Below are 16157 nucleotides of genomic sequence, written 5' to 3'. Positions count from 1 at the left end.
GCGCTGATTCGCGCTCGCTCATAAATGCAGAATATATAGCACGGACCGACCGTTTGACGTACTATCGTTATGCCGCGGGCAGGTGCGTTCCGCTCGGGGGAGGGCAAAGAGAAAAAGCTCGCGGTGCACGCGTGTAAACCGCCGCGATGTCGCAATGTCAACAGCGCGTGTTGCGGTGCGCGTTCCGACTGAGCGATCGAAGCGGAAGCGCGCAGACGCGTTCGCTCGCGAAACCCGTTTTCCCTTTTTTCCACAATGTGAGCTCAATTTCTTTGCTGCGGTTGCTTTTCATAAACTTCCGTTCTCACCATGGAGTTTTCTTAAAGGACGTTGCCATCTTTGCGGCGGTACTGAGAAAGCGGTAGTGATGGCAAAATTTTGAAAGCTTTTTGAATAAAATCAGGAAGCAAATTACGCGCAGCAGAAGCTTAGATACACTGAAAGTAGGTTTTAAGTTTAGAAGAGGCTCAGCGATGAAATTTATTCGCGAGACTCGGAATAATCATTCGAGTCATCAGGCAGACTTTCTGCTGCTCGCGCGAAGAAAGAGCTGAAGACCTCTGCTATCGACATGCATAACGTTCTCCTTGAATGAATCGGATCAGCGGAGTCACGTACATTCGCGCGAGATAATGAGGATCCTTCGTCTTCCCCGCGCGGACAATACAAAGGCTCAATGAGACACCTGAAAAAATTCCGAAGAGCATTTTATACACGTCTTTACGGCGTCTCTCGAGCGCCTTATCGCCCAGGTTTGATCAGCTTGAACTCGTTACATTAGCGGTGTCATCGCAGCCATCGGGGGTCTGGTGTACCCCCCGCGAATCAACTCGTGGCTTCCCATCTCTGACTTGTGCCTAGAGAGAGAACAAGAAAATGAGAGAGATAAAAGGGGCATCTAAATAAGAAGAGCGCTAGGCAATGCGAGCTTGAAACTCGGCGGTTCCTCCAACACGCATGCCTGACGGACGCTGACGCCGCTGCGGTCGTCATCGTCGTCGTCGACATTGCTCCTTCATATCGACGAGTCACCTGCAATCGAGACAGCCACCAGTGGCCCACGACCGTCGAAACACGAGCCCCTCCGCGTCGTCCGGTCCGACGACGAGGATGCGCATGGAAGGTGGTGGAAGAGACGGAAGAGAAGGAGGAGGAGCAGGTCGACGAGGAGGGATACCAGCGACCGCGAAACCGGAGGCGCGGCCGAGGCACGTCGGATCACCTCGGCGTCATTCGCCAGGAAAGCGGTCTGCGTGACTGCGAGAGTCGCCACCACGTGTCTCTCGCTCTCTCATTCTCTTTTTCTCTCTGTCTCTGTCTCTGTCTCTCTCTCTCATTCTCTCGTTCTCTCCGACGCCACCTTCGCCGTTGTGCTTGGCGACGCGCCCGTGCGTCCGCGACCACCTGCCTGCCTGATGCTCGGCGTCGATCGGCGTCGCGACGCGATCCGGTAGCAGTTGAAGGCGCGGAACGAGAGAGGAGAACATTCTCGCGACGTGGACTTAGTGCGCTCGTCGCGCGTCGGCTAGCAGCGACGAGGTGAGGCTTCGAGTGGAGGAACACTCGACGGACGTCACTTCGGGAGGACGATTTCGCTGGAGGAAACGATAAGAAGGAAGAACGCTCTCCGCGAAGACGAGCGACGTCGTTCGCGCTGCTTCGTCGGTGCGGTCGCACGACGTCAGCGGAAAGACGCGGGGAGGTTCCGCCGGAGGAAACGAAGTGCAATCGGCGGACGTCGATCGCTGCTCGCTCGGTCGCGGGAAGCGTTCTGCGGCGCGTGCGGTTTCGCCGCGCGCACACGACGCGGTGACGTTCCGCGTCATCTTCCGTCTTCTTGGCGATAACGCGCAGGGGAAAAAGTGCGCGACACGCGGTTGCGGTAAAAGAGGAGCGGCAAGAAGAGGGGAGCGGAGAAGAGAAAAAAAAAAGAAAGAGAGAGAGAGGGAGGGAGCACGGGCGCGTTTCCGCGATCGGGCGCACGCGGTGCGAACGCCGCGCGGAAGGCGGGCACGATTTATTTCGGCGCGCGTTAATTTCGGAGGCTGAAAGAGCGCGTGAGGCAGAACCGGTAGGAGGAGGGGATGGACGGTTCTCGCGTTGCGAGAAAAAGAGAGGCCGCGGGATAGAGCGAGAGTAAAGCCCGCGCCGCTTGCGTCAGTGGTGCACGCCGCGAGGAAACGGTCGCGTTGCCGAGCTGCGGTTGCCGCGGATCGCTCGTAAACGGCGACCGCCACAGCGACGGGCTCGACGGGATTATCGTGGCATAAGGATAAGTAACCGCGGATCGAGTTCCGGTACGTGCGGCTTGTAGGAGGGACGTATGCGTGCACTTGTACGTGTTCTGGTGCGTTGGGTGTGTGCTTTAATCGGACGGCAATAGAGAATCGAGAGTGTCGCTCCGATTTCGACAGCGCGATACTACGATCGTGACGTTTACGAGCACATTCGCGGCGATCGAAGAAATCGAGAGGAGACTCCGCGTTTCCGCGAGACGTTTTGCTCCGTGCTTTATCCACGTTGTTGCGTATATGAAGAGCAAGATACCAAGTAGATAAGTATGAATAACGAGAGACTTTATCCTGCTATTTGAACCAGCATGTCGCACACGTCCACGGAGTTACCGAAGAAGACTTCCGGCCAGACGCGGTGACAGGTCCCGTGGAAAAATTTGCCAAGGAGACACCCACGATAGCCTCGAATTTACGTTGCGACACGCACAGTGGAATAATCCACGCGGCGCAGCTGTAAAGACGAAGAAATCGGCAGTGATAAGCCGGTACTATCTAATCACGGAATCGCTTGCTGTTCGTGTACACAACGTGATCCGTTTTAATCGGCGTAGTCGGACGTCACGGGTTTGACTCCGTAATCTGCTGACGCCGATCGGCTGATCGGTGTTTCTACATGCGCGGAGAAACGCCGGATTATTCGATCAGTTCGATCCAACCGAGCCGAGATTACAGTCCACTCCCGTCTCGTTCATCTGGACGAATCTGGGAACGATACGACTGCCATGTAACTTTGAATGTATACAATACATGACGTGGGAAATAGAAGACAATATGCGCTGCTGATTGTAATCCTTAATGCTGCATCGTTCCCGCCGACCCGGAAACCGGTCAACAATCACACTGACATCAAGTGATCAAGGCGTTAATTCCGTGCGACTTTCCGCGTCGCAGTGATTCCAATCAGAGTCGATGACATACAATCGGCGACAGGAAGCGGAGAGAGAGACAAAGAGAACAACAGAACGATCCGCATCGCGTCTTGAATTTTCTGAACAAACGAAAAGGATCCGTTCTCGCCGATTCAACTCTCGGTCGAGAAAAATCGACAAGCTCGAGGGTGCTGGAGGCTCAAGGTCTAAAAGGACCGATACATCCGGTACACGCCTAGAAACGCGGCGAGCAGGAACCCGAAGCGGAGAGAGCAAGCGGGCGTGCGATAATCCCGCGCGAACTCGCGACTAGTCATCGATCGACCGCTAGACGCCGTGCGCCGCGACGCCCTCTCCTCATCCTGACTCGGTGTGTGTTTACATGAGTGTATGTGGCCACACCGTCCCCACCTGTACGACGCTCTCCGTGTCAGATATCTACGTGTCACGTTGAAGACACACGCCTGCAGCGTTCTCTCCTCGTCCTTTTCTTCGCTCGCTCATCCCCTTCTCTTTGTAGTCCCATCTATCTGTCTCTTTTTCCGCATCTTTCTCTTTTCCTCGTCTTTTCCTCTCTCTCTCTTTCTCTCTCTTCCTCTTTCCGTTGATCATCCGCCTCCTCCGCGGATTCTATTCCTCCAGCGTGCAAGTTGCCTCCGCGACGTCGTAGTCCACGGATAGTCCCATTGGAAGGGTCGTTTCTCCTGCGCCGCGTCCAGGTGGCATCGACTCCCAGCCACTCGGCATCTCAACGTCCCAGCACGAGGTGTCGTCGTCGGTGATGGTGATGGTGGTGGTGGTTGGTGGTGGGTGGTGGTAGGCGAGCAGCACGTCGGCGTTCACTGCGGCGCGCGGCTCCCGAAGATGTGCCGCGGCGCGTTCCAACGTGTGCGCAAAAAATGAGTGGCTGAGTTCCCGAGCGCGAGTGAGCGAGTGAGGCGCGGTTCGCCGAAAGTGCTCGACCCGAGAGTGCCGTCTCGCGATTGATCCGCCTTCCTCCTTCGCGATGCCCGCGATCGCCGATTGCATTGCGGCGCATGAGTGATCCCCTCCTTAATCACGATCGTGGTGGACTTTACGCCAATAGGACTAGCGAAGGAGAGAGAAAGGAGAGAGAGAAAGTGGTACGAGAACGAGGGGTGAATTCGTCGATGGTGAACGAAGCTTCGTTCCCAGACACGTGGGATTAGCCCGGACCAATAGGTGACACGGGGGAAATACGTCGTGACGCGCGCACGAGGGAAACAAAGAGTCTGTGTTTCCTCGGCAGACGTGGGGGATTATCGGGGGTACGAGGGCGTCGGAAAGTGCAGGCAGAAAAAGCAGGTAGCGCGTGAATATCTTGTTAGACGCGTTGGACACATCGCGCGCGTGCCTGATGCCGATACGTAGTCGATACGACCGCGGCGAGGTGCAAGCGCGAGACTCTACGGCAACGCGGACGCTTCCACGTAGGCTTCTGTTCGAGCGTGTCTTCGCCGTCTCCTGATCCTGCTCTAGGAACTTGGAGAGTCCTCTAGAGAATCACGTTTCACGTTAAATAAACAATAAATCATCAAAAAGATCAGTAAAGGATCTCACGATGTTTTGCTTTCAAAGACCCTTCGCGCGATCGTCACGCAACGTCGTGCCCACCGCGCCGTTGTCGGCGAGCAAGAGCAAATCCTCGTTGACCACCGCGATCCTGTCACCCACCAGCAAGACCACAACTGAGTGCAATCGGCGGGGTTCCGAGGCGACCAGCGACGGCTCCAACTCGTCCATCAAGTACATCGATCAGGCCTCGATGTCCGGTGGCAGTAGCACGGACACCCTTCCGGGTATCCGCGCCGATTATCTGGATCCTGAACCGTTGTCACCCGGGGCGGATGCCCTGACGTCGCCCAGCGGCATAACAGTGGTTCTGAGCGGCACCAATGGTTCCAACGAGCGACAGATCTTGTTGCAGAACGAGAGTAATCAGGCGAACGCGCGTTCGCCGACGAAGAAACCCAACAACAACGGCACCGGTAGCAGCTGGCGCCGCAAGTTCATGCTGCGTCTCCGTTCCAGCGAGTCCTCCAACTCGAACAACGACGAGGTGTGCTCCACTTCGAGCACGTCTCCGTCACCGGCGAGCGATTCCACGGCGGAGTCCACGTCCTCCTCAAAGAATCCGCGCACCGACGAGGGTAGCAGACGAGACAACAACGCCACGACAACCACCATCTCGTCGCCATCGGTGCAGATCGACGTGACCGTCGACGACCGGCCCCAGAAGACCGCCGCGTCCGTCGGCGACATACCGTCCCTGGCGAACGGCTTCAGCGAACCGGAAGAGGAGAACGACGAGGAGGAGGAAGAGGAGGAGGCCTGCAACCCCGAAACTGAGACGGAAGACGGCTCGTCTTTGCCATCCAGCCCGGCTGCCGCTTCCACCGTCGGCCTGGCGTCCACGGTGGTGCCCTATTACGACTTCCTGTCGGTGAACGGCGGCGCGATGCGCCAGGAGACCACCAGCACCAGCTCTCCGCAGTTGTCGTCCGGCACGAGTATGCGTTCCAGCGCGGAATCGCCACCCGCCGACACGTGCAGCTCGTATGGCGAGGACAGCAGCCCGGGGATGGACTCGCTGAAACCGGAAAGCTTGGACGCCGGTTGTCTACCGGCCGCCAGGTCCTGCCCGAATCTGGAGCGACAGAGCGCGGGCTGCTCATCGGCGAGCGGTTCGTCCAGCCCGAGCCCCAGTCCGGGCCCGGCCGGGCCCAGATTCAAGCCCCTCGAGGAGGGTGACATACAAGTGTGCTACCTGAATCACACCCGCACCCTCGTACGCAAGATCCTGTCCAGCAAGTTCCTGAGACGCTGGGAGACGCATCATCTCTATCTCAACGACGCCTGTCTCTCCTCCAAGACGGTGAGTGTAATGCACCTGCCATGGATGCAAATGTCCTTCGTATATATTTTTTTGGCACTTTTGGGGTGCCCTAAGAAAACGACTCGGAGTCGTTAAGCTTCGCGAAACCAGGGAGAAAAGACGTCCCGTATTTCCTCGTCGAGGAAACGTTGATTTAAGATATTGAGAGGCAATGTGTAGATCCCATTTGTAGCCACGGAGAAACAGAAGAGAGCCGGCCGCGGCGAGAATTCTGATTTACGATGTCTTTATCCGCGAATCTTGCGATCTATTTGCGGCGGTATCCTCGCAACGTAACGACGGATAATCTTATTCCGCGATTAGAATTCTGCTCGAGGACTCTATTCTCGGCTCAGGCTGTCTCCGAGCTTGTTACGTTACCGCGCGTAGGTGTAACACGGCGAGTCCCCATCTGTGCATTGTATCATTATACGGATTACCGGTTACTATGGCGATCCACGAACGAATAACACGATTGCGGATACCCGGGAGGAAAGGACCTTGTCAACTTGGCCTCTCTTGGCAAGATCAGTAGCTGCGCGTGAAATGATGAGGTGAAAGAGAATGGAATGGAAGGTGAAGATCAAATGGAGATTCATGTGGCAGAAAAATATAAAGTATCCATCCATCTTGGTTGCGCAAATATACACAGCAACTACGAGTCCGATAGATCCAAGGCCGGCTTAAGCGCAGTTTTTAGCTGTTTATTTTGAAAGTGACGGGCGAATTGGTGAATTTATACCGGGGATATAGGATCTCTCGTGTCGCGTCTACTTTGACGTTTCTCTTTCGTAACTCGATCGTATTCGTTCCACGCGCAAAGGACTCATTTATCGCGGCTCGCTGTGCAAATCCGCGTACTGCGATGCCTTCATATAGTTTATTATCGCGATTCAAGGTTTCCTCCACGTCGTACAGTGCCTTCTTTGACGAGGAATTTCTGTAATCGTACAGCTGAACTCCGGCGAAAATAATTTCACGATAAGCGCCTTTCACTTCTGTCTTCAAGTTGAACGAGTCGTACTCTGTTCCCAACGTGTTACGTTACGATTTGTCGACCGCATGAATTTTCAGGTACTTATCGAGAATTGTCAAGTACCTATTGTACAATATCCCGAATTAATTTATCTCGTAAAGAAATGCTATGTCTTGAAACGCGAGACGACTCCTTCCACAGACAAACGACAAGCGTCAGCGAGAAGATTCGCAATCACGGGAAAACAAAAGGATCACTGAACTGTGTATCTCTGTCCCAGACTTCGACCCTGACCGCTGTTCTACCTCGTTCGTTCTTCATCGTTGCGCACTCCAATCCCTCGTTATCGCGAATGTATAACGACGAAACGATACTCGCCCGAGATCGGTCATTTCTCAGCGCAACAACGATCACGCGATATCCGTCCACCCCGGCTCTTTCTCCGCCTCGCTCCTCGGCGATTCGCATTGTGTCGGGATGCAATCCGCGCCGATGCAGACCTGGGCGACAATTTATGACCGCGATATATGGCGAAAGTGCAACTGCGGCAGTTGCGGGGACACGGTCGCGGTCGCAGCTGCATCGAAGTGCAATGATCAGCGAGGTGGTTCTTCCCCCCTCCTCTCTCTCTCTCTTTGTTTCTCTTTCTCTACGTTTCTCCTTCGACGTAAGCGATGTTACATAATTACGATCGAGCGTTCCATACGAGGGTGAGAAAGGAGAGAGCTGAGGGAGAGACATCAGTTGCGGGAGAACCGGCTAAATTCGTTACCTTCACCTTTCAGCGTGCAGTCACGACGCACGATATTGATGCTTGCGGTTGCGGAACCGCCCGGCGCTCCGCGAGATGCAATTTGTCGTCTCGCTTTCGCGGGAGAACGCTACGCGCTTCTGCATGCACCTCGCCGATACGATAGATTCCATTTTCCCGGCGATGCGTTCATACATATATGTATACGTGGCTGCGCGCCCGGCGGGATCCCATCTCGGCTACGCTTCTCCTCTCGCGCGAGCGTAATAGCAATTAGAGATACGTGCATCGTCAATCTCGCAGCGAAATCGAGAATTGCCTGGCGAAAGCGCGAAATTGAGTGTCAACTTCGGAAACGCGGTGAATCCGAGGCTCGGCTTTGTATGGAGAACGCGATCGAGTGTCGTAACGATCATCTCCCATATGCGGCGCGTTTAATTCGCGCTTCTCATTTCGCACCCATGACCAGCGCGGCGGCATGACGAAGCGTGCACGTTATCGGGTATCCGCGCCGGTGAAACGATGCGACTGTTGATCCGCATTTTACCGGGTCGCGTTACAAACGAGCCCGGGCTCGCCTTGCGCCGCCGCAATTATCCACGTTGACACGCGAGGCATTATTGTCACAAGATCTCTGTGTAACTTCGCTCGCAACTGTCTCCGCTACTCCTCCGTGTTTGAGCAGCGCGATAACAGCATCATTCATGTAACGATGCGCGTCGCTTCTGTAAGACGGATCTGTAAGCGGCTCTGCCGCCGTGTGGACCACGCGCTCATTCCTCGTGACGACATTACTCATTTAAACGTTCTCGTGCGATTGCGTGTTTCCTCTGGAAAACCGCTGAATCTCCTGGTGTTCCGGCTGGGCTGTGCGTGCGCTGCGGGAGGGAGAGACTACTTGCACGTCACGTGGAGATAATACCCCGTATTCCAGGCACGCGACTTATCGCTGCGATCTGAGATAACGAGCGTAATAGTCGTAAATAATAATAGCGATAATAGTATATCGTCGGTATGACATAACGAAGCACGTAACGTCTCGACGCGGTGGACTGTAACGTAACGCGAGCGCCGATCGCGAGCCGGAATGTAACGATGTGCTGACTTTTACTTTGATCGACGCGATGAAGTGGTGAGAATCGAGTCGTCCAGCTGTAACGAGATCTCCATCTGTTTGATCGAGCCGCACGATGCACGTCATGCGGCGAAAAACTGCCAAGAAATGCGGGGCAAAAACGCACGATGTATCAGTAATGAAGAATTGTGCTGTTTTGCAGATCGTCTCGTTGATCGCGCGGTGACGCGCGTCATCGATGCGCCGGTCGGAATATTTGATCGGCTCGAGACTTGCGTCAGTTTGGCATACGTGAAGTTTCCGGTGAAACGCACGCACGACGGCGAAAGCACGCTGTTGATCATTTCATTTCTATCGTTTAATCGAGCGAACAACCGATAAGAGTCGCGACGAGGCTGACGCAATTAAGCCGCGAGAAGATCGGCTTCTCGGTATCGCGGGACCGTTAATAGGCTGGCCGCGAGTGTGATGCGATATCCAAATACTTGGTTTGCTTGTTCGGCATCGATTGATAGTATTACGTCAGTATATTAGTATTAATATCGGTTGACGTATTCCTGCGATACTGATACTCGGACAATATTATGGAGGCGAAGACCTTGTTGATACCAAAAATATTCGGCGGAGATACACGTCGACGCGTACTCGCGTTTGTTCCGCACGTTTATTTATGACAGCCGCGTCGAAATCGATACGCGGGTCGAGATGAAGGCGGCGATCTATATATAGAATCCGCATAGTGATGGCGGATATGTTTAAAGCTAATTGCCGGCGCTATTTCAGTAAATAAAGTGCTTTTATTAGCGGCGGACCCGCATTCACGCAAATGACGGATTACCGTCCGCTATCGCGCGTAGTTCCCGATAATCCGCGTCTCGATGGAAATAAAGCAGACGTTGCCACGCTATTACGCATCGATTCGCAGCAAGCCCCACCACCATCCGCGAACGTACGTGAATATTTTTGGGAATTTCCTCGTTTTTCCAGTTTCGTCGAGTTAAATAGCCGGCAAATCACGTCTGCGGTTCTCTTTTCGCGTTGTCATCCATGGAACCAGCACAGCCGATTTATAGCGTGCGATGTAACATTTATTACGAGATGCGCACAGTTAGCGTTAACGGGCGCCCGGTTCGCGGTTCATTAATGAGGTATCGGTAAACTGAATCGCGTTAATTCGACTGACCGGAATTTAGTGACCGTTTGGCGGAGCAAAGGGAGGCCGAAGGTACTTGGACGAGATAAAAGCGCTCGGGTCACAGCTTCAGCGTTGTCCACAGTTAAAGATTTAGGGGATTCGACCGTGCTGAATGAGCCGTGTACGTGCGGAGCCGCTCATTCATTCAACGATAAAAAGAAAGAGGAGATTTATTTTTGAACTTTTCCTCCGTACCTGCTCCGGCACGTTCCGATAAAACCATCGCGATCACGTGGGAAGGATCGATACTGCAAAATCGTGCATAATTCATTTCTAACGCGCGGTCCTCTGATATGCAATTAAATAAGAATTATCTATATTTTAGTTTTTATTGCTTTGTATGTCTTTTGCATAGTTTGTTGCTCGTCTCTTTCATTTATCTCGAAAATTTTCCAAGCTTCTTTTATTTGTCCCTATTTGCATTTTTATATGCGCACGTATACGAATGCATATGCACGTTCAAAGCCGCCCAATGGAACAGCTTTCGTTTCAGCCGATGAATATAATGAAGATTGCACTTGTGCGCCGAAATGTATAATATAACGGAAATTTTATTTCACTGCCCCGCCAAATGGGGGTAATTGAAAAACGCCGCAGAGAATTGTGTGCGCTGTTGCGTTGAATATTATTCTTATTTAAATGCATATCACATATTATTATATAGCGCGTTTCGCGCGCCGGACGGGGTGTGGCGTCGCGATTCGATAAATTTAATTCCGCGATATTTCATATAAAGACAATGACGCGGTTTATTATATACCGCATCCGCATCCGCCATGGAGATGGGACGGAATTTCACGGTATAATCTATGCGCGGGTACGCGTCGCGTACGTGCGCGCGTGTGCACGATATTTCTGTACTAATGCGGCTTTTGCTCGGCAACAAAACGTTCGTTAAACCGGACGTTCAACGATAAACCATATGACGGGAAATATATTTTTAGGGGCGCGACCGCTATTTAGGTCGACCGCGCGTCCCATAATTTGGCGTGAAATATCTCACTTTTGTCCCGCGATTTCCTGTGCGAAAGGAACACATCGCACGGCGAGTGCACGCGACGTAAACATACACGCATCTCCGTTTTCTATTTCTTTTTGTTTTTTTTAAATCTAATTTTATTCTTCTTTTATGATTTATTATCGGGCTCGCGTTTTATCCGACTTTTTGCATTACGGAGAACTCACGAGGTCTATATTAATGATACCGTTATCGTATCGGGTAATGCAAACATGACTTCGCGCCCTTGTACACTTCATTTCACTCATTACTTCAATTCACTAACTCGACGACTCGGTCAGTTCCAGTAATCGTCGTTCCAATTAGCGTATTTTGCGACGGGATGCGACGTTTCTCGGTAAAATTCCGCGACGGTAGATTATACCGATGCAACGCGCTCACTTCAATCTTCCGCATTCCGAAATAGAAGAAAATGTTATGCTGGCAACGTCGAGATGAATTTCAATTTGCGGAGTAACTCCGCTCGATTTCGGGCGGGGAAACACGCGATAAGGCGAGAGAGTGCCACTTTATCGGATCGACTCGGAATTACGAGGGATTAGTCATACCGTTCTAATACCGATAGACTGCCGTTTTATTTATGACAGATAAATGCACCGTCGTACGATCATCGGAGGAATAATGCGCCGCTCGAGAATTACCTGCGACACGCGGGCGACACGACGAGGGCTGCCGCGAAGGACGCTCGTAACCGCTCGCTGACGCAATTATTCTCCTGCCGAGTTATCGCTCACGGGGAGGAAATTATCATCGTGACTTTTAACGACCGCGTCGCGTTTGCTCCGCGCGGAGGATCGCCGTAATAACCGGCGACGACTTTTTATCGTGTCCACCGGCCGTGTGCCGGACTCGACTCGTAAATTCCGCGCGGAACTCGGCTTATCGGACGAAATCGCGAGTTGTAGCGTGCACTCCCCCGCGATGCGACCTCGCGACCCTCACGGAGGGATGCAGGGATCTTCTTCGGAAAATGGCACCCAGCATAAGCACGCTGATTTGGCCACGTTGCGGGACGCAGGGATAAAGCGTGTAAGAAATACGCGGCGCGGAGCCGATCGCTTGATCGTCAACCACTATTCATCACGAGTAGCGAATCATTCGTTAATCGCTATCGTGATCAGTCGACGAGCAGAATACCGGGATCTGATAAAACCTGTCGCTTCCTAGAAAGATGCGTTTGCGCAAATTTGCGAAACTGTTTTGGATTTTCGAAACGTGCGAAACGACAACTGTATCAATAATGCAGAGTGTGATGATAAACGGCACTCAGTTTAAACGTACGTACGCACGTGCATATACGTATGTATGTATGTACGTGTCCCGCGTCACGTTGGAAAATTGGAAATTCTACACGTTGTGGCAGAATCCTCATCGGCGGAATAAACAATGCGGTGAAATTAGACGCGCGCGCAGCGATGTTAATGCAAACACCGCGAGTTGGTCGGAAAATTCTGCCGTTGGACGTCACCGTATTTTGCCACGTATTTCACCGCTCGACTTCCGTTATCCTTTTTGTGCGCGTATACACGTAATGACGAATTCACGTTGGAATAGTTACACGAAATTACTTTTTCATGACGCACTCGCGTCTGTGCCCACGTGAGGCTCTGACGCACCTGAGTTCGCAAATTGTACGGCACAATTGGAACGCGTTGCGATATCCAGGAAGACAACTCGAGAAAGCAGAAACGAGCCTGGCGCATCTGAGTGTGATCTGATGATTCACCCCGGAATGCGTGCTTTGACAATTACGATTCATCCGTCCGGATGAACGAGAAACGATAAGGCGGAGCAAGGAGGAGTGACTTTGTGAGACTATGAATCTGAATTTGTACACGTGAATCTGTGCGTCAGAGTACGCATTCAGACACGAAGATCGTCGCCGCACTTGCTCGTGATAATGCTCGGAAAATTATCCAGTTGATTAATCTCAGAGTGGTCTCTCACGAGGGATGTGGAAAAGAGGCGAGGAGTAACTCGCGAGACAGGTGGGTGTGTGTTTATCGGGTGCGTGCGGGACGCGTGTTGGACGTGCACTTTGCGGATTATCGATTCGAATAAATAGTATCGTGGCGTGCGAGAAATTCATCGCCGCATTGCAATCGAATCGCGCCGGATCGTCGGATTAAGTCGAGGATACCAGCCGAGGCCGTAAACGGGGTTGCGAGAGGCTCTTTCAGCGCCGCGGCGCGCGCGGCTTTTGGCATTTACGCGCCCCATTTATTACCGAAGCATAAACTGAGGATGGGCAGGAAGAGCCCGTCTTGGGTAACACGCGATGCCATTAGATTATTACGTGACGCAAGTGAAGTATTTCTCGCGACGCAAATACTGCTAATGGCAGGCTCGCCATCGCCGCTGCCGCCGCCGCCGTCATCGTCGTCATCTTCGTCGTATGCTGATGAACGCGAAGTGCACTTAACACAATTTCGATTGCGGCCGCGGAAGAACGTAAGTACGTAGGAATACGCACGTTGAGCATGCTCGTTGTTATTTATACGGATAATTTTCGCGTTTCTCGCGGTATTTCGCGCGGTGCGAAAAAGTCGCTCACTCGCACGAGTAATGTGTGCCTTTGCCGCGCGAGTGAAGCGGAAATCGAATGGTTTCGCCAGGAGGAAACGCGCGCTCCGACAGCCGCGCGTGGCAGACCGACCGGCGATGATTTTCCTTTCCGCTGAATGTCGCACGTGTAACACCACCCTCACGTCAATGGAATTCGATGAACGATGAGGCGAGGTCGCGTTACGGTCAGTTCTTTCTCCTCGTGTGTCCGGCAACTGCTGGTGGAATTGAGTTTCCTGGTACTGCACTTACGTTGGATCGGTATCGATTTGCAGTCACGACGTTCGAGTTTCGCGTCCGAGATATCAATGGACCGATGGTGTGATACAATGAGTAAAATTATAGGGCGCGTATTTATTTTCTAAAATGATGTATAATGCAAATGTACAAATCGACAATGCTGATGTAATTTTCAAGAATGGTCACGTACAGAAAATATTCATCTTACGCGGTCCTCGGATTATGCAAGTCAGTCACTTTAGAGTTTCGTCCTACGTAGGATTGCATCCACTCCATCGTGAATTCTGATTGATCGGACGGACTTTATTCAGTTTAGCCTGAAGATCACTTGAAGGCTTGATGGTGTAATTCAATGAACGGACGGATCAGGATCAGACGGTTGGATTTAGCCGGCGGATTATTTCGAGTTCCGCCGGTGTAATATGAAGGACCGGGGTCAGAGCGGCATGGCACGCTAAGTAGATTAAGATCGACGGGACATGAATTGGAAATGGCTATAAATTATTTACGAGTGCCGCAGCTAACGGTGTTCCCGCATGGTCCGCATTTAGCGCGGAACGAAATCACCCGAATTCGAGTCTTACTTCTCTCGTGGCGTTATTTACGATCGATTATCCCGTTGCACTTATAAATAGCGCGATAAATCGGGAACGCAATACGATTCCGCGCGCGGATGTGATTTAGCGTGTCAAGCTTCCTTCGCTTTGCGCGTATCTCTTCTCGGCACAAATGACGGATTACGATTCCGAAGCTTCCACATGGAATACGCGCAGCGTGGTGTCGGCGAACACACGAGGCTCACGCGAGAATATTTCAAACGCGGCCAGAAACTTGCGTTTGCAGAAGGCGGTGCTATCTGCCGCATTGTGTAACGTTGTGGCGATGATAATATCAGCGGGTTTCGTTCCAGAAATAAAACAGCAATTACTGTAATCGGCCGAAAGCTTGAATCGGCATTTAAAAATGGTCAAGGTGACGCGCGAAGCGCGTCGCGTTATCGTTTCGTTAAGGCCTGTCTACATAGGCCGCAACGCCAGACGCGGCGCGGTTCGGTGCGAACGAGGCGGCTCGAGGATCAGAAACGAGACTTTGCAGTTGCGTTTCCTCTTCTCGCGCCGACAAAAGCGAAAAATTCCGGCATGCGTTTGTACGTTTGCGACATCGGCCTCTCGATGACGTTGATTAGCGTATTTGCTGCGGAGCCGTGGTAAATAAACGCGATGGACGTACGCGCGTTCGTCGATGCCCGGCGCTCGCATAGATCGTGACATTTTTTAACAAGAGGTGACGAGGATAACAAAAAAAAGAGGGAAGAGAAAAAAAGATGAAAGACAAAAAACCCGCGGCTGCTCACGCGTTCGCGTGTTTGCTCGCCCGTAAATCAACGTTGTTATTAACACGCAGTTATTTCAGCTTTCTGCTCGTTTACGCGTTATTAAGTGGCATTGGCGTGGCTGCGCGGCGCGACAAACCGAGAGATCTACCGATATGTCATTCGATATTCATAAATGAATTCATTAGCCGTGGCACGGCCATTACACGCGTCGCGTAATCGGCCCGTAATTGATCGAATTTATTTCGCCGTATTTATATCGTGTAATTAAGTAATTTCGCGGACAATCGCGGGTCGTCGCGATTCCGCGCACGCGTGCCGGTCACAGCACCGGTACAGCTCTCGAGCAGCACCTCGAGATTTACGATCGTTGTTTGCGCGAGCAGTTTGGGATCGTGGATTTCCTGTTTGCGCGAAGCCGCAAGGAAAGAACTAATGACGTAAACGCGTTAACATCTGCTATTTACCGGGTCTTCATTAAATAAAACTTAGGCGAATTAGCGGCACTGTAAATCATGCGCGTCGTCGCGAGATGCGACATCGGAGCCGGAGCAAAAAAAGGTGGACGTTTCCCTTGCTTCGAGAGCGTCGCGAGAGTTCTTCTGGACACTCGAGGAAGACGCGATGATCGCAAGGAACGACGTCTCACAATTAGACGTTTCCTCGTTCCTTGATGAGGATTCCGAACAATCGGCCAACTCCGTCGAGTGTTTTGTCGTCGCGCGACGAAGAAAATGTTGTGCATGCTTACAATGTTCGCAAGTGATTATTTCATCTGTTTCCTGTTTTTGCGCTACGTGAACATATTATAATATCGCCATGAATATTAATCGTACATGAAGATACGATAAGGAGTCACGCTTCTTCTCTCGATGTCGCGTCGCATGTAAGACGGCTAAATCTCGGTTTGATCGAATATACGAATATGCATGTTAATTACGCGCT

At 52.2% G+C, this 16157-nt stretch overlaps 1 protein-coding gene across 1 annotated transcript in view; it reads left to right on the top strand.

Annotated features, from left to right (window-relative positions):
• Positions 1-2067: 2067 nt before the first annotated feature.
• LOC105283642 (C-Maf-inducing protein) overlaps positions 2068-16157 on the top strand; it is a 32691-nt gene continuing 18601 nt past the window's right edge. Inside the window, exon 1 of the mRNA XM_020033046.2 lies at positions 2068-6059. Within this exon, the coding sequence (XP_019888605.1) occupies positions 4746-6059 (1314 nt within the window). The 5' untranslated portion in view covers positions 2068-4745. The remainder of the gene's footprint in view (positions 6060-16157) is intronic.

This window comes from Ooceraea biroi, chromosome 4 (assembly GCF_003672135.1).
Source record: "Ooceraea biroi isolate clonal line C1 chromosome 4, Obir_v5.4, whole genome shotgun sequence".
Classification (NCBI taxonomy): domain Eukaryota; kingdom Metazoa; phylum Arthropoda; class Insecta; order Hymenoptera; family Formicidae; genus Ooceraea; species Ooceraea biroi.
The sequence above is the reverse complement of the archived record's forward strand: the minus strand, read 5'-3'. Positions and strand labels throughout refer to the sequence as shown.